At 46.6% G+C, this 18169-nt stretch overlaps 2 protein-coding genes across 2 annotated transcripts in view; one reads left to right on the top strand and one right to left on the bottom strand.

Annotated features, from left to right (window-relative positions):
• Positions 1-4402: 4402 nt before the first annotated feature.
• Positions 4403-8002, bottom strand: RITA1 (RBPJ interacting and tubulin associated 1). The gene is made up of 3 exons (XM_018561731.1): positions 7937-8002; positions 5893-6203; positions 4403-4885 (listed from the first exon to the last, which is right to left on the bottom strand). Exons 2-3 carry the CDS (start codon positions 6183-6185, stop codon positions 4459-4461), a joined length of 720 nt encoding a protein of 239 aa, XP_018417233.1. The 5' UTR covers positions 6186-6203; positions 7937-8002; the 3' UTR covers positions 4403-4458.
• Positions 8003-8277: 275 nt separating this feature from the next.
• Positions 8278-18169, top strand: part of DDX54 (DEAD-box helicase 54) — a 32379-nt gene continuing 22487 nt past the window's right edge. The window contains 4 exon segments of the mRNA XM_018561742.1: positions 8278-8455; positions 9167-9281; positions 17756-17826; positions 17933-18121. Of these exon segments, the coding sequence (XP_018417244.1) occupies positions 8336-8455; positions 9167-9281; positions 17756-17826; positions 17933-18121 (495 nt within the window). The 5' untranslated portion in view covers positions 8278-8335.

The following is an 18169-nucleotide window of genomic DNA, read 5'->3' as shown; positions in this document are numbered from 1 at the left end:
CTAGAAGGTACAGGGGCAAGTGTCATAATGCTAGAAAGTACAGGCAAGGGTCATATTGCTAGAAAGTACAGGCAAGGGTCATAATGCTAGAAAGTAGGGGCAAGGGTCATAATGCTAGAAGGTACAGGGGCAAGTGTCATAATGCTAGAAAGTACAGGCAAGGGTCATATTGCTAGAAAGTACAGGCAAGGGTCATAATGCTAGAAAGTAGGGGCAAGGGTCATAATGCTAGAAGGTACAGGGGCAAGTGTCATAATGCTAGAAAGTACAGGCAAGGGTCATATTGCTAGAAAGTACAGGCAAGGGTCATAATGCTAGAAAGTAGGGGCAAGGGTCATAATGCTAGAAGGTACAGGGGCAAGTGTCATAATGCTAGAAAGTACAGGCAAGGGTCATATTGCTAGAAAGTACAGGCAAGGGTCATAATGCTAGAAAGTAGGGGCAAGGGTCATAATGCTAGAAGGTACAGGGGCAAGTGTCATAATGCTAGAAAGTACAGGCAAGGGTCATATTGCTAGAAAGTACAGGCAAGGGTCATAATGCTAGAAAGTAGGGGCAAGGGTCATAATGCTAGAAGGTACAGGGGCAAGTGTCATAATGCTAGAAAGTACAGGCAAGGGTCATATTGCTAGAAAGTACAGGCAAGGGTCATAATGCTAGAAAGTAGGGGCAAGGGTCATAATGCTAGAAGGTACAGGGGCAAGTGTCATAATGCTAGAAAGTACAGGCAAGGGTCATATTGCTAGAAAGTACAGGCAAGGGTCATAATGCTAGAAAGTAGGGGCAAGGGTCATAATGCTAGAAGGTACAGGGGCAAGTGTCATAATGCTAGAAAGTACAGGCAAGGGTCATATTGCTAGAAAGTACAGGCAAGGGTCATAATGCTAGAAAGTACGGGCAAGGGTCATAATGCTAGAAAGTACAGGGGCAAGGGTCATAATGCTAGAAGGTACAGGGGCAAGTGTCATAATGCTAGAAAGTACAGGCAAGGGTCATAATGCTAGAAAGTACAGGCAAGGGTCATAATGCTAGAAAGTACGGGCAAGGGTCATAATGCTAGAAAGTAGGTGCAAGGGTCATAATGCTAGAAAGTAGGTGCAAGGGTCATAATGCTAGAAAGTACGGGCAAGGATCATAATGCTAGAAAGTACGGGCAAGGGTCATAATGCTAGAAAGTACAGGCAAGGGTCATAATGCTAGAAAGTACGGGCAAGGGTCATAATGCTAGAAAGTACAGGGGCAAGGGTCATAATGCTAGAAGGTACAGGGGCAAGTGTCATAATGCTAGAAAGTACAGGCAAGGGTCATAATGCTAGAAAGTACAGGCAAGGGTCATAATGCTAGAAAGTACAGGCAAGGGTCATAATGCGAGAAAAGACAAAAACAAATACAGGTTTTAAAAACAGGTTTCTACCTTTAAAATGAAAGCAAAGACACAATTCTAACAATGTTTGCTCTTGTTTACAGCTAGAACGATTAGAGCCAATTGTTTACAGAAGAACTCCAGGGAGAATTTTTCCTAACACCTGTAGTTGGGCTACCCCCGCACTGCAAGGGTTAAGAGTTCATTTTGGTCTCGGTACAAAAATAAAAATGTTATACTCACCCAAAGCTCGGAGCCGGCTGGCTGTTACACCGCTCCCTCCAGCCTGTTCCTCCTCCGCTGCAGTGATGGCATGTCCCTCAGTGTCTTCATGGTCTATACTCTGTGTATAAAACGTGATGACTCTGGGAGCTTAGAAAGCTGCAGAGGAGAGGGAGCGAGACTGCAGGGACCCGTCTAAGAGCAAGCTGGCTCAGAGGATCAGGTGACTACAGCTTTTTTATATTTGTAACTAGACCAAAACAAGCACTAACCCCTTGCAGTGCGGGGGTAGCCCCACTACAAGTGTTAGGAAACATTTTTTCTGGAGTTCCTTACAATTATTCCTCACACTGAAACATTTTATCAGAACGTAAGGTCTCCTGATAAGGAATGAATTAAATGCAACTGAAGCTAAAACTTTTTTTTTAGTTTTGGATAGAGTGGAGAGGGATTAGAACATCTGTCAGGGTTTTATTGCTGTCTGTCCCCATTTTGGAGAGTGGTCCTCACTAACCGTTTGTCCTAGTGACCGTTATCACAGAAAGTGACAGAAAATCCAAAATTTTGGGTTATCATCAGAACAGGAAAAAAAGAGGGGAAATCTTCCAATGGGGACACTAATTCTGATGACCACTAGGAATTTCCATCACTTCTCCTTGTGGCTATCGGGCAGGAGGTGAAGGTAAGTCCCCAGATGGCAAAAAACAAAAGCTGACCGGCGTTATAAACCTCCCTCTCTCTATCCAAAACCTACATAAATAAAAGGTTTTGGCATCGGCTCTCCTTTAAGATTTGACTACACAGGTGAAAGGAGGAAGAATCACCATTCTGTTGTACCAACCAAACCATCCCACAACTTTAGGTCCTTTAACAGCATCCTTCCAAAGCCAACCAATACCCTAAACTTCATCTATTGTCTACGAATGCTTTTTTGTTTTGTTTTGGATAGATTGATAAGAGCTATAACCTCTGTCAGGTTAATACTGCGGTCACCTCTGGTGGCATATGGTGTCACCGGTACAGAAAATGATGGAAACCCAATATTCTGTAGTTGTCACCAGAACAGGCATAGAGGGAAAATCTTCCAATGGGAATACCTGTTGCGGTGACACCTGTATAAGCAGAGAATTCCTCTCACTTTGTAGAGATTTCTTCTCCTTCCCTGTTGTGTCTTTGGGGCAGAGACTGAAAGGAAATCTCCCAAGAGGAAAACAAACAGTAAAGAATACACCACAAGGGTTTTAAGGTTTTATGCATTCTACATACAGTTTCATGAATCTCTATGACATATGTGTTTTTAGCAGAGCTAAACCCTACGCCAACAATGTTCTTGGAATCCTGAGACTGTGTAGTCTTTACCTACAGTGGGACCTTTTATCCAGAATATTAATGTGATTTGATTATGCTAATATGTGTCCTAGTGAATAATGTGAATGGTAATAAAAAGCACACTTTAATAACTATAATAACTATAAAAAAAAACCATGGAGGATTGGGGATATCTTTCATAATCTTCCCATTTTATCACATCATTTGCTTCAAAACTGCCTATACATTTTATAGAAGAACTCCAGGTTTTAGAAAACATAACCCTTGCAGTGGAACTCCCCCCGCACTGCAGGGGGTTAAGTTCTTGTTTTTCTCTAGGGGCGATAATGAAGCAAAAATACTCAACTGATCCTCAGTCCAGCAGCAGTGAGCGCGCATCTCTGTCCCCCTCTGCTCTGGTATGCTCTGGTATGTCCCTTGCTGTCCTCCTGTCTAATGCAGATGAATGGACTGTATTAGACATGATGACTTCAGTGGGACTTAGACCACCAGAGCCCAGGGGACAGAAGTCTAGCAGCCAGGCGGGATCGGGTGAGTATTTCTTCTTTATTTGAGCAACTAGTGAAAAACGAGCAGTTAATCCTTGCAGTGCAGGGGTAGCCCCAATGCAAGGGTTAATTCTTCTAAAACCTGGAGATCTTCTTTAAAGTGTAAGTGTAGGCGTACTTCTAAACACAAAACTGAAATACATATGTGTGAACTGTCTCATCTGGCAACCCCTCCCCAGAAAATTCTTAGCAATACAGCTTAATTAAGACTGTCCCTAAATACTGAAAAAAACAGCAGCTGCACTGCTCTCTCCTCCAATCAGCAAATTCCATTTGTTAAGGTGCCCATACACCTTACGACCATCGCAAGACTTTTGTCTTGCGATGGTCGTATGCTCATTAAAAGCCCGTACGATCTGCCCACCTTGGACGGGCAGATCGTACTTGCGCTGAGGGGCGGGCTTCCGATGACGGCAATCTAGAACGGGCAGTGTGCGCGTGCGCACACTGGCCCGTTCCGCAGCTATCGGGCTAGCAGGCTAGAAACCCACCGAGAATCGTACGATTCTCGGCTGGTTTTCAAGCATGTTGGCTCGACAAAAGACGTGCGACCGTACAGTAGAAACGGTCGCACGTCTTAGTTCACACTGCTCGATTCTCGTACGATCGCGGGATTTCGCCCGATTCTCGTACGAGAATCGAGCAGTGTATGGGCACCTTTAGACTACAGCCCTATGCAATACACTAAAGCTTGCAAGGCCCCCCTCACCCTTTCCCAGACTAAAAGCTGTTGTACAGGGAATTACAGGAGGCTAGAACGAAAACAGGTTGAGGCACTATTTAAAAATACATTCAAGTATTTTGCTAAATAAATAGAGTAACTGCTTTAATTTTAGACTTTTATATCTGCCTACACTTTAACAAATTTGAATGGCTCCTCCCACTTTCATTCCTTCTAACCTCTTGACTAGCCAAGACATAATCTTACATACATACAGTACATACGTCTTGCTATATACATAATTTCAGACCAATCTGCTAAATACAGGATCGACATCATTTCCATGGTGGTCGTTCTGTCATAGAGCCTCTCCTCGCAGTCAGTCTTCCTGAGCAGCTTGCAGATCGAACAGGGTTCTTTCCAGATGAGCTATAGCGAACTGTTGCACTGGATGGGGGGCCAGCCCCAGAGGGACATCCTCCAGAATCAGAGTCACTGTCCGGTGGTTTCCAGAAGTCTTCTTTCATCCTCTGTGTCTCCAAAGATCTGCTTCCAGTATCATGAGGGTGTACAGCTTTGAGAGGAAGTTGTTTGGTACTTGACTTGGAGCTCTGTGGACGCACAACTGGGGGTGGGCTCCAGAGTAGGGGGCGAATCCGGACAGCATCTTCTTTCTTTACCCATGGCGCTTCCCAACCACACTCCTCCACTTTTGGTCCAAACAGTGACTCATCACAATATGATGGTGAGCGGCTCTTTACCCTGAATAAGAGGGAGATATAATGAAAGGCATACTGGGGGGATTGATCAAAACTGGAGCAGCTGTGCATGGCAACCAATCAGCTTCTCTCTTCAGTTTGTTCAGTTAAGATTTGAAGATGCAAGAGAGAAGCTGATTGGTTGCCATGCACAGCTGCTCCAGTTTTGATAAATTCCCTTCACCGTATATTAGTGCTCATACTGATTGCCAGCCTCATCCAAAACTGGTGTTTTAGTACTCACCCTTTGATTAGTTTAACTAGGCAAGCTGAGTTATGAAAGAAAAGTCAGTTACTTATTTCCTTTGCTCATCAGCCCCAGTGGCCGTAATGCGGCATTCTCCTAATATTGCATTTAACTTGAAAAGAAAATATACTAAGAATGTTCATATTTGCCTCCATTCGCACAAAACCAAAGCCTACAGAGTTTCACAGGATGAATGGCTCTGTGAATGGCTTATAAACAGACCCCTTATTGACTACAATGACCAGCTAATGGGGCAGGACAAAGAGCAATGATGATATCCAAAGTTTTCTAGTAACCATTTTTTTCCTAAATCCTAATATGATAAATTCTTGCTATCACATTGCTGCTCAGTGCTTTAGAAATATGCCTGTAGATTGTTTTATTTAAAGAAAAAAAAAACAGCAACTTACCCTTGCAATGGGGCTCATTTTGTCTCAGGTGGGAGGTGGTTAAATTAAGCTGATAGTTACCTGATCGTCAGTCCCGCATGGGCTGCCTGGCCCCCGCAGCCTCTTCTTCTCTGGACTCCAGTGAGGACTAAGGACTGCTGATGCCATTACATCTAACGCAGGTTCATTAGATGTGAAGATACAGAAGGACATTCCACAGCTGGAGCAGAGTGGGAGGGAGGTGAGTGCCATCCACTGCAGGACCAAGGATCAGTGAAGTATATCTGCCTTATTTGAGCCCCCTAGACAAAACAAGTGAGGGTAGCCCCACTGTAAGGGTACGTTTTTTTAAAATTCCTGGAAGGCAATGCCTACCTATAATGGATTTTCCTCCGAGGTGTCCCTGGTGGGGTGCAGCTAGTCCTGCTGATGGTACGACCTTTAGACTCCTTTTCCTCTTCTGGACGCCACGAAAGAGATACCTGACCTGGAGAACCTGTGGTCCACTGAAGGGCTGGATCTACTTTGTTGCCAAAGCCGCCAAAGAGGGTCTCATCAACAAAGGACTTAGCAGCTTTAAATCTATATGCACTTCTGGTCTTTCTTGGAGGAAATGAGGAACTATGTCCCGTAATGGAGAGGTCCAGAGACATATCTACGGCATTCATAAAACCAAGCCCAATGACCTAAAAATGGAACATAGAAGGTCACAATTATCACCACAAGCCATACTTATAATAAGCCTGCTTAATATCCAGTAATTTGACCTCATATTCAGAAGGTTTTGCCTTCCTGCACATTTCACCTACACAATGACTGCATATTTAAGTGACATTCATATGAATTACCAGTCAAAACAATAAAAGAAATGACATCAAATCATAAACAGTGCAACATTCTTAACTCCACTATCAAGTGTAAACAAGCAATTAGAATATATATCCAAGACTAAAATGCTGCTATCCCTTCACTTGGACATTCATTTTTCAGCCTTTATTAAAATTGCAATTTTTTTTTTTTAACTTATGAAAGCTTTATATATTGTCCTCTTTTTTTTTACTTTGAGTCTGACAACACAGCTTAAAGGGTCTATTTATAGAAAAATTGCATAGCTTTTTTGTCCAGCAAAACTGCATGTACATTCGTTCTGTGAGAGTTAACCAGCTGCTGTGAGAATGAGGCAAGAATTAATGTTCTTAGTGTTTTTATTTTCCGGTCCAAATGTTCTTTGATAGGTTCATCCATGTGGTCCATGTGAAACAGTGAAAATACTACATTATGACCACTAGATGGCGCTGAGGATCATAGGAAATAAATGCACGCTAATAAGGAGATGCAATGCATATTATTTTCTATGATCCTCGCCGCCATCTAGTGACCATAATGTAGCATTGTCTCAGAACACTCAGCCAGAAAAGAAATGACATTAAGAACATTAATTTTGCCCCATTCTCACAACAGCTGGTTAAAGTGAAACTATGCTCTCCTACCCCCTACAGCCGAGGAAGGTGCCATCTAAGGCCCCGTTCACATTGAGCGATTTATCGTGCGGTAATTCCTGCGATATTGCGGCTATTTACCGCGCGATATCGCTCTTCAATGCTTTGCAATGGGGCAAAGGGTCCTGCTGTCGCGGGTCGTGTGTCGCTACAGCAGGACCCTTTTTGGAGCGGATTTTGCCGCGATTAAAAATGGTTTTTGATGCAAGCATTTACGCGATATCACACAAATCGCGCGACAAACGCGCGATTTGCGAATCGCTCAATATGAACGGGGCCTTAGGCTATATTGGATTGCGGTTGCCATGGTGCAAGACATGTGATCAGCTATTATATCAATCATTTGAGAGCTTGACGGTTCGGTTGAGAGCTGAAATAGGCACACTGGCAACTTGACAGCTGGCATGCCTTAAATGTAACTGATTTGGGAGACATTAAATTGGTGGGTAAAGTTCCCCTTTAACTTGCACAGAACAAATGTACATGCAGTTTAATGCAAATTATTTTATAAAAGACCCCAAAGTGTCTGGGATTTGACATTTCCTGCCCTGTTAACTGCTTGACCTCACACAAGGCTGATTTATTCAATGAGTTGAAAATCTGGGCTGTGACAGGGCTGATACTACCGTAATAGTGAGTGGCCCAGCACTGTCTGGTGCTTGGTGATTGGCTCAGCACTGTCACATGGGATGGGGAGAGCACAGAGCTCTGTGTAAACTCTGACTAGAACTTACACAGGGATTATTTTCTTCCAGACCGGCAGAGAAGAAAATTCACTAAAGTGAATATTTTCCTTCCATTGATACAGCACAGGTTTTGGCTTGGTAGTGGGAGGACAGTGCAGGAGATGAATGAAGGGGGGTGCTCAGATAACTAAACAATCATCACTACCAGCAGCCATTGAATGCCATAGATCTTACCGTACAGCTCAGCTCCGGGCTCCCATGGTGATAACACAAACACCTCCAGCCTGGAGCCGTCCAATCATCCCGGGAGGATCCTTCTCCTAAACCCTCCGGTCCTGACACACACTAAGCTCCTCCGATACCCGTATCTCATCATCCTCACTCGGTTTCAGCCTGCTAGGAGGTAGATAAGAAACAGATACCATATCTAAAGAAAACTGAAAAAAATAGTCGCCCCCGTATTCCGAGCGCTATGGTACAACCCAGGAAGTTGCGCGCAATCACTTCCGGGTGCAGCGGGGACACGTGTGTGACCCGTCTGAGTTGGAAAGTCTGCTTTCTGGTGGGATTGGTCGGGGATTTCTGGTGTCTGGGACTTGTCAAGGCTGATTACTGAAGGGAAGAAGTATAGACATGGCTCAGAAGAAGCGGAAGGGACACAGGACACGGAAACCGGCTAAGGACCGAGGAGAAGAGGAGAGCGACACAGGGGAGTTTGATGTCACCTCCGGGGTCCCAGAACAAGATGGAGTGGTGAGAGCACAGACGAACGATATCCCATAGACATGTGCACATTTATTTGAGCAGTCAGGGAACTGTCAGCTTCTGAGACAAGACCTAGGGAAATCGGTTCATCTTCTATCTAGCCAAATCTATTTTGTTTTGGATATAGTAAGAAAGGGTTAAAACGCCTGTCAGTTTATGTTTTGCTGTCTTGAGTCCTGTTAGGGAGATTTCCCTTCACTTCCTGTCCCAAGTGAGAACCCCTCAACTTACACAGTTCTTACTGGAACGCCTATTGAAATATAGTTCCCCCTTTTCCTGTTTTTAGTGACAACTCTTAGATTGAATTCACAATTCTGTCTCAAGATAATGCATGTAACGTGTTACTGCATTGTGGTGCCATTTATTTTAAATGTCATCCTAATGCACCTGCATTGTAGCTCATTGCAATGATTAGTAGTGTGATGCCGACACAGGATCGAGATGTGAGCGAGCGCCGGTATGTGTTCGCTCACCTCTCGATCTACTGAGCCGACCTGTGACAGTCTCATTGTCACAAGTCGGCTAGAACTATGAGGCTGAGTGAAAATTACTCACCTCATAGTTCTCCTTTAGGAGAAAATAGAAAATACAACATCTGAAAACATTGAATTACTTCCAAGCTGCTTTGACAACCAATCTTTTCCTTCCATAAAATGCCAAATGTGTTAAGAGTACTATTCTTTTTCCCCCCCTATAAAGCACCTCCCATCATTCCCCACTGCAGATGGTGGTTCGGATACAGAATTGGACACTAGACAATTGGTTCGAGCACAGAACAAAAAGAAAAAGAAGTCAGGAGGGTTCCAGTCAATGGGTATGTTTTTGTCTGTTGCATTTGAAAAAAACATTGTAAGGACCTAACTAGGTGGAACGTTATCAGTAAAAAATAAGTCAAGTCAACTGGACTTGTTGTATTTTTCTTGAAAACGTTTTACTGGTCATCCAACCAGCTTTCTCAATTCAGAACGTCTTGAACTGAGAAAGCTGGTTGGATGCCCAGTGAAACGTCTTCAAGAAAAATACATGTCCAGTTGCCTTATTTTTTTACAGATATACCATGACCTGGATGAATGAGAATCTTCACAGACATAGGTGGAACTAGAGCTGCAGTGTGGAACATTGCTTAACCTCTACATCAGGGCTTGATACATTTGCTTTGAATCTAGGAGCCAGCTAAAAAAATTAGGACCCAGGGTTTTGTTTTTGTTTTTTTTAAGCTAAAAGTTTAAAAGCTTTATTTTCAACGATGGTTGTAATTACGGTTTTTATTGGCGCATGCGTCGATAGCTGACATATGTAGCACAATCGTCATTTTCCTACGTAGGTGCACCTGACTTGTGTTTCCGTTAGTATGCGCACATTCGTGGGGGCAGGGGGACTTTACATTTTATTTATTTTTGGTATTTTTAATTGTATTTTTTTAACTTCATTTTGTAAAACTTCTTCTTTCTTCTTTTTTCTTTTTTTTTCTCTCAACTTCATTGCTATCACATGGGAGGGCTCACAAGCCACTTTATGATAGCACATTGGATGTGTCAGGTTCTCTTTAAGGTGACAGTAGGGGTATATTAGACCCATAGTGTTGCCTTTCCACTTCAATAGCTTTAGCTGGGGAATGACAGCTGCTTGCTGAGGCAGCTGAATGTTAACATAGCAGACAGTGGCTGGGAGTTAGGGATCCACCGATACCGAGTATTTGAGCAAGTACTCGCCCAAATGCTCCGATACTAACCCCCGATACCGGAACTTCCGGTCAGAAGGAGGTTTCCTCTGACCGGCAGTGCCGCGAGGTAACATGGCTTCCTGGCCAATCGGGAGCCGGGCGGTGGGTAATGACTCGCCGCCCAGCTTCCTGATTGGCCGGGTAGCCAGCTCCATCAGCATGCTGATCAGCATAGAGCTGACTTCCTGGTCAATTAGGAAGCCAGACGGCAGGTAATCACCCGTCTCCCAGCTTCCTGATTGGCCGGGAAGCCAGCGCAATGCTAATTGCCAATCAGCATGGAGTTGCCCAAACAGCATGGAGTCAGCTTCCCAAGCAGTCAAGAAGCCAAGCAACAGGTAATGACACGCCGCCTGGCTTCCTGATTGCCCGGCAAGCCGGCTCCATGCTATCGGAAGTACCAGTATCCGTACTCTGTATAGGCGAGTACCGACATATAAATATCGCTACTCGATACTCAAAATTCCGCGGGGGACAGTGAATGGACATTCATACATTGTACCTGGTAATAAAAATTAGCCCAGACCCACATAAATGAATGAAACATCAATGCCTTTTTTTTTAGATATACAGTACATGCAACAGTGACCACCTTCCTATACTTAAAGTTATCCTTTGTTACATCCCTTCCCCTTCCCTACAGCGTGGGCAGGTGAATATAAAGCTGACCATACACTATTAGTTTTTTGTTTTTTTCTTAAGTGCAGTCCAAACAAAAAACAAAATCTAACAGATCCCTCTATCCACCGCCTAAAACTGTGGATGGGGGCTTGGGAACGAGGTATGGCCCTGAGTCTCAATTGCTGATTTCCTTCAGAGAAACATGGAAGGCTACTAGATGTGTAGACATGTGGGAACTGGCTCAGAAGACACTATTGAGATGGTATCTGACCCTTTCCAACTTGGCTAAAATGCCCTTATCTGCCACTGCTTTGTGTTGGAGGGGCTGTTGCCTTGCGGGCACAATAATACACACCTACTGGTCCTGCAAATCCCTCACTAGCTTTTGGAAGATGATCTTCCAGATTCTGTCAGCCGTGACGGGCCTCCCTATAGAGCCCACATCAAACCTAGCCCTCCATGTAGGCATAGATCAATACCCCAACAACCTTAGAGCTATTATAATCCATATCCTCCTAGCGGCCAAGCTTACAATAGCAAGACACTGGAAAAGCCCACAAGCACCCAACACACCTGAAACTATGCAGATAATACAGCTACACTACACATCCGAACTAGTGTTTGCGAATCGAAATAGTTCAACAGGGAGCTTCCAAAAGAAATAGCTGCCCTGGTGTCTGTGGTCTCAGCAAAACACACCCGCCCCATGATATTCACTAATAGTGACTCGTGAGAATCTCTGATGTTATGACTGGAACCTCCTCTGGCTCCACCAAGACGGAATTAGACACGCTTTATTAGCACAGTACCTGTACCTTTTACCTGCTTCTTATTTCGATCTGTTGGTCCTACCCGGACTTTCTTCGTTTTTGAATACTCTTTATTCGCTTTGTATAACTGAAAATACCCAAATAAAAACCTATTGAAATTAAAACTGTGGATGGAGAAATCTCCTGCAGTGGCTATTGCAGCCGGCTTTCGGATTACTTGAACAATGATTGGCTGCCGTCACTGTCCAGCGGAGAACTTCTGGACCGGCTCATTCCACAAAAGTTGGCTTAAAAGTTGACCATTGTTCAATAGAGGGGTGCAGGGCCACGCACAGTGTATGGCAAGCTTAAACCTTTACCCCCTTTCACGAACAATCGCATCTGCTTGCGGGTATTAAATCATTCATTACTTAAACATATTTTGCTTTTACTTACAATTACTGTTTTTCCACTTGCTTGTACTCTTAGGCATTAGTAATGTAATCCTCTCCTAACAGATGCATCCTGGGAAGGTTACATCACCAGTGCATTGCTGGGAAACCTTATCTATAAACTGCAATATCTTGCAAGATCTCAGGGAAAATGCATTTTATTCCTATGAGATTATGTGCACAGTCACATGTGCCTGAGTTCCAGGAAGTAAAGGGAGATGTATTAATTTGCCCTTAGTAAAAATGGCCACTGTGGGAAGAACAGGGAGGAAAAGAAAAATATGAATTGTAAAGAATGAAAAGCCTGCAATGATCTATAATTATCTGTTTGTAGACTGTCATTACTGAACATTTATAAAGGTGCCTTTGTTGTCATTTTTAAGATGACGGTGAAATTCCTCTTTAAGACTTAGGGGGTGTTACTTGAAGGATAACTATATAAAAATACTTACCCTTTAATCACTTGCTGACCGGGGTGTTTCACCCCCTTCCCATCCAGGCCATTTTTCAGTATTCAGCGCTGTGGTACTTTGACTGACATTTATTCCGTCATGCAATGCTGTACTGAAATGAATTTTATACCATTTTTTGGGGACACATAGAGCTTTCTTTTGGTGGTATTTAATCACCACTACAGGTTTTTTTGTTGTTGTTTTTTTTACTATATGATGAAAAAAGTACCGAAAATTTTGTAAAAAAATAAACTGTGCTCCCTACTTTTATGTTATAAAACATTTTATTATTACCCAATTTTTTGGTAAAATATAAAAGACGAGGTCACGTCGGGTAAATAGACACCAAACATGTCAAGCTTTAAAATTGCGCGCACCCGCTAAATACTACCATACCCAAAATTGACCATAGCCGACGCTTTAAAAGCTTTTACCCCTCATCAGTTTAGTGTTATCAGTGACTAATGGCCCTATAATTATTGCTCTCACTCCGGCGTTCGCGGCGATATGTAACATGTGCGGCGCAATGGATGTAATCGTCGTTTTCGCACGTAGGCGGACTCGACGCATGTTTGTGGGAGCGAGGGACTTTAATTTAAACATTATTTTTTTTTTTTATTGCTTTGAAATGTGACTTTTCATTTTTCTAATTTTTTTGTAACTTACATTTCTCTCCCGTTCATTGAAGGACACAGGCAACAGATCGTAGATCCTGAATGGTAGGGTAATATCGCCACCTGCAGGAGAAGGACGCTAGGCACAAAACTAAAGACCAATTACAGCCTAGGGGCGGCCCCTGCCGGTGGCCAAACCCCCCACCTGCTGACAAGTCTCCAGTTTTTTGCCTAGCGTCAGGAGTAAGGAGCTAAAAAAATTTACTAAGTCCTCTGCGGTTCCGAAACGGTTCTCGGTTCGCTATCCTTTTGAGGAGGATTTTGTGGCTAAGTGGTCTTCGCCACCGGTGGTGGACCCGCCGGTCTCTCATTTAAACGAGGCCACGATTGTCCCGGTGGAGGATTCTCCGTTCTTGAAGGATCCTTCCGATAGGAATCCTGAGGCGCTTTTGCGGTCCCTGTACTCTCTCTGGCGCTCTCATGCGTCCGGTCTTGGCTTCGGCTTTGGTCTCTCGACTCTAACTGAGTGGGCTGAAATGTTACATCAGGGTCTTGCGGAGGAGAACGTCTCCCCCGCCTTTGTGGAATGGTGGACCAGTTGGTGCTGGGCCTGCGTTATGTCTGTGATTCGGCTTGGATGCGGCGCCCTTGGTGTCCAGGGTGTCGATGTCAGCGGTGACGCTTCGCCGTTTGCTCTGGCTTCAGTGCTGGTCGGCAGACCAGGCTTCCAAGTAGGCTCTTCAGGAACTGCCCTTTACTGGGGACCGTCTGTTTGGTTCCACCTTGGATGAGATCATTAAGGATCTGACGGGGGTAAGCGTACCTTCCTCCGCCAGGCGCGCAAGAAGGAACAGCGCCGGAAGCCTGGGCCTACTTTTTTTCGCCCCGCGGTAAGTTTAACATACCCTCCTCTTCCCAATCCTCCCAGCGTCCGTGGCAGCCAAAGTCTGCCAGACGCGCCGGCAAGCCCCAGTCCGCATGAAGGTCGGGCCCCGACTCCGGGTCCCGGGGTGGGGGGCCGCCTTCGGCTCTTCGCGGATTTTTGGCTGTCCCACGTCTCCGACTCTGGGGTCCGGGGGCTGGTTTCTTCGGGCTACAAGATCGAGTTTCTGTCCCGTCCGGGCAACCATTTCTTCCCATCCAACACGCGACTATCCCCTTCGCGGTTGGCGGATCCCCATCGCGCGGTGGCGGACCCTTGGTCCCAGGGGGTGATTGTGCCTGTTCTCTCCGCGGAAAGCTTCAAAGGGTTTTATTCAAACCTGTTTACTGTGCCCAAGAAAGAGGGGGTGCGGCCCATCCTGGACCTCAAACGCTTGAACGCCTTCGTGCGGGTCCGTCGGTTCCGGATGGAGTCCATCCGGTCCGTGGTGGCATGGCTCCGTCAGGGGGATCTGCTGGCCTCCATCGATATCCGGGATGCATACCTTCATGTACCCATTTGCGAGTCTCATCAGCGGTATCTTCGTTTCGCGGTGGGGGAGGACCATTTTCAGTTTGTGGCGCTGCCCTTCGGGCTGGCGTCGGCCCCACGTGTGTTCACCAAGGTGCTAGCCCCGATTCTGGCGCTGTTGCGTTGTCGGGGGGGTTTCGATCGTGGGGTATCTGGACGATCTGCTCCTGCGGGCAGAGTCGCATTCTTCCAAGGTCCGGCTACTGAGGGCTCACCAGTGGTCGCCCATTCGGTTTTGCATGCAGGTCTTGGGTCTCATGGTGGCCTCCTTCGAGGCGGTGCCTTTTGCGCAACACCATACCAGGACCCTACAGGGGAACATCCTGGTACAGTGGTACAAGTCCCCCCTGTCCTTGGACAGGGAGATTCGGATCTCTCGGGAGGCGGGGGCCTCCCTGTGGTGGTGGCTTCCATCCCCCGTCTTGGTGCGGGGGAAGTCTTTTTTTTTTCCAGTGCATTGGACGGTGGTCATCACGGACGCCAGCCTTTGGGGCTGGGGCGGGGTCCTGGGCTCCTTGACCGTGCAGGGTCGTTGGTCGCCGGAGGGGTCCCGTCTGTCGATAAATGTGTTGGAACTTCGGGCGATTCGCCTATCTCTTCTTCATTGGTCGGCCCGGCTCCTGGGTCTGGCGGTCCGGGTCCAGTCGGACGACGCCACCGCGGTGGCGTACATCAACCACCAGGGCGGCACGAGAAGCGTGGCCCGGGTCGAGAGGTGTTCGGGATTCTGTCCTGGGCGGAACATCGAGTTCTGGCTCTCTCGGCGATCTACATCCCGGGAGTGGACAATTGGCAGGCCGATTTCCTCAGTCGACAGTCGGTGGATCCGGGGGAGTGGTCTCTGCACCCGGAGGTTTTTTAGCAGCTCTGTCGTCGCTGGGGGACGCCGGAGGTGGATCTTCTGGCGTCTCGGTTCAAGCGCGAGGTGGACAGGTTTTGTGACCAAGGCCCTGGATCCCTGGGCGGAGGCCGTGGATGCCCTGGTGGCCCCTTGGGGTCCTTACGGTCTGATTTACACCTTTCTTCCACTATGTCTGTTGCCTCGGCTGCTGCGTCGGATCGCGGTCAAGGGCGTCACCGTCGTCCTCGTGGTTCAGCTTGTGGTGGACGCCCCGTGGCGTCTGCCTCTGCATCCCGATCTTCTGTCCCAGGGTCCTGTGTTCCATCCTTCTTTACAGTCGCTGGCTTTGACGGCGTGGCTGTTGAGAGCCAGGTCCTGAAGGACCGGGGGTTGTCCGATGCGGTCCTTTCCACTATGCTCAGAGCGCGCAAAGCGGTTTCTGGACAAATTTACCATCGCACGTGGAGGGCCTATTTTGCCTGGTGTGGGGCTGGGGCCTTGTCCCCGCGTTTATTCTCCATCTGCAGAATCCTTGCGTTCCTGCAGCGCGGGGTGGCTCAGGGGCTGGCCTTGAGTACTGTGAAGGGCCAAATCTCTGCCTTGGCGGTGCTTTTCCGGCGGCCTTTGCCGTCTAATACTCTGGTTCGCACCTTTGTTCAGGGGGTGACGCGCATTGCTCCCCCTGTCCGCGCGCCTTTGGCTCCGTGGGATTTGAATCTCGTACTTTCAGTGTTGCAGGAATCCCCGTTTGAGCCTCTTCAGGAGATTCCGCTTATATCTTTGTCACAGAAAGTGGCCTTTTTGGTGGCCATCACTTCCGTTCGGCGGGTGTCGGAGTTGGCTGCCTTGTCCTGCAAGTCCCCATTGCTGGTTTTGCATCGGGACAAGGCGGTTCTCCGTCCTCGGCCGGCGTTCCTGCCGTAGGTTGTGTCGGCATTCCATCTGAATGAGGACATTGGCTTACCTTCCCTGTGTCCAAAGCCGGTTCATAGGAAGGAGCGTGCGCTCCACTGTTTGGATGTGGTTCGCGCTCTTCGTGTTTATTTGGAAGCTACGGCTTCTTTCCGCGGGACCGACTCCCTGTTCGTGCTCACGGAGGGTCCTCGTAAGGGTTGGGCCGCGTCGGCGGCTACCATCTCTAGGTGGATACGTACTGTTGTGACTCAGGCATACGCCGTTAAGGGCGTGAGCCTCCATTTCCTGTCACTGCCCATTCTACTAGGGCTGTTGGGGCTTCCTGGGCTTTCCGCCACGGGGCCTCTGTTTCTCAGGTTTGTAAGGCCGCTACTTGGTCTTCTGTTCACACCTTTGTTAAGTTCTACAAGGTGGACGTGTTAGCATTGCCAGATGCTGGTTTGGGGCGCAAAGTGTTGCAGGCGGCGCTTTGAGGGGTCTTTTGGGTGTTTTATTGTTGCCCATCCCTCAGTGTGTTACTGCTTGGTGACGTCCCTACCATTCAGGATCTACGATCTGTTGCCTGTGTCCTTCAATGAACGGGAGAGAAAATAGGATTTTGTACTCACCGTAAAATCCTTTTCTCTCCGTTCATTGAAGGACACAGGCCCCGCCCTCTTTATGGGGTGTACACTCCTAACTGCTTGTTACTAAACTGGAGACTTGTCAGCAGGTGGGGGGTTTGGCCACCGGCAGGGGCCGCCCCTAGGCTGTAATTGGTCTTTAGTTTTGTGCCTAGCGTCCTTCTCCTGCAGGTGGCGATATTACCCTACCATTCAGGATCTACGATCTGTTGCCTGTGTCCTTCAATGAACGGAGAGAAAAGGATTTTACGGTGAGTACAAAATCCTATTTTTTTTTTAACCTTTTTTTTTTCCACTTAACTTTATTGCTAGCAAACAAGCTCCCAATGTGATAGCCAATTTGCAGTGACAGGTCCTCTTTATGGAGACATCAGGGGTCTTTAAGACCCCTAATGTCACCTGGGGACCCCCAGAGAAGCTGATGATGCAGAGACCTGCTTCGCCATCTTCTCTCCGGTTTCTGTACCGGAGAGTGACAGAGGAATGCGGAAGTTACACATCACTTCCTGCATTCGGAAGAGGAGGAGGAGATCAAATGGAGCTCGTATACCGAGCTCCATTTGATCTCCGGCCGCAGAGCGGGATGAGACGATTTAAAACGCCCACCCGCATTCAGGAAGCCGCTGTCCGGCCGTTTAATTACAACGGCCGGACAGCAGGTGGTAAAACACTTCTATTGCCTTTTTTAATAATACCATGTGTATTAGTAAATAATGTAATATAATCTAATATTTGGCCCGTTTAACTTGCAATAAGTATTATTACCTTAAAGAAAAGACTTCTGTCTGCCTCTTAGCGTTGTAGAAAATATTTATTGTGCTTGACATTTACATTTTGTTTTCCAGGTCTTAGTTATCCTGTCTTTAAGGGTGTGATGAAGAAAGGTTACAAAGTTCCAACACCAATCCAAAGAAAGGTGAGGGTATCACTTAGCCTCTTCTGATACATCATGGCATGTTGGTTTCTGTACCAAACTTGTGTCTCAGCATAAATATAATGCCTCTATCCCATCTTCATGCTAGGTAATTCCTGTCATTCTGGATGGCAAGGATGTCGTAGCTATGGGACGAACTGGCAGTGGTAAAACTGCTTGCTTCCTCATCCCTATGTTTGAGAAGCTGAAGGCTCACAGTGCACAAACTGGTGTCCGTGGACTTATTTTATCACCTACCAGAGAACTTGCCCTGCAGACTCTGAAGTTCACCAAAGAGGTACAATGACTGATTACTAGCAGAGCTTATTATGGTTCTCATTTGCCT

This window comes from Nanorana parkeri, unplaced genomic scaffold (assembly GCF_000935625.1).
Source record: "Nanorana parkeri isolate BGI_ZX_2015 unplaced genomic scaffold, ASM93562v1 scaffold540, whole genome shotgun sequence".
Lineage (NCBI taxonomy): Eukaryota > Metazoa > Chordata > Amphibia > Anura > Dicroglossidae > Nanorana > Nanorana parkeri.
The sequence above is the reverse complement of the archived record's forward strand: the minus strand, read 5'-3'. Positions and strand labels throughout refer to the sequence as shown.

Excerpts from the sequence above, each read along its gene's own strand:
- RITA1 (XM_018561731.1), bottom strand. The coding sequence starts at position 6,185 with ATGAATGCCGTAGATATGTCTCTGGACCTCTCCATTACGGGACATAGT. Across the intron at positions 4,886-5,892 it reads CGGAGGAAAATCCATTATAG|GGTAAAGAGCCGCTCACCAT; the intron begins GTAGGCATTGCC and ends CCTCTTATTCAG.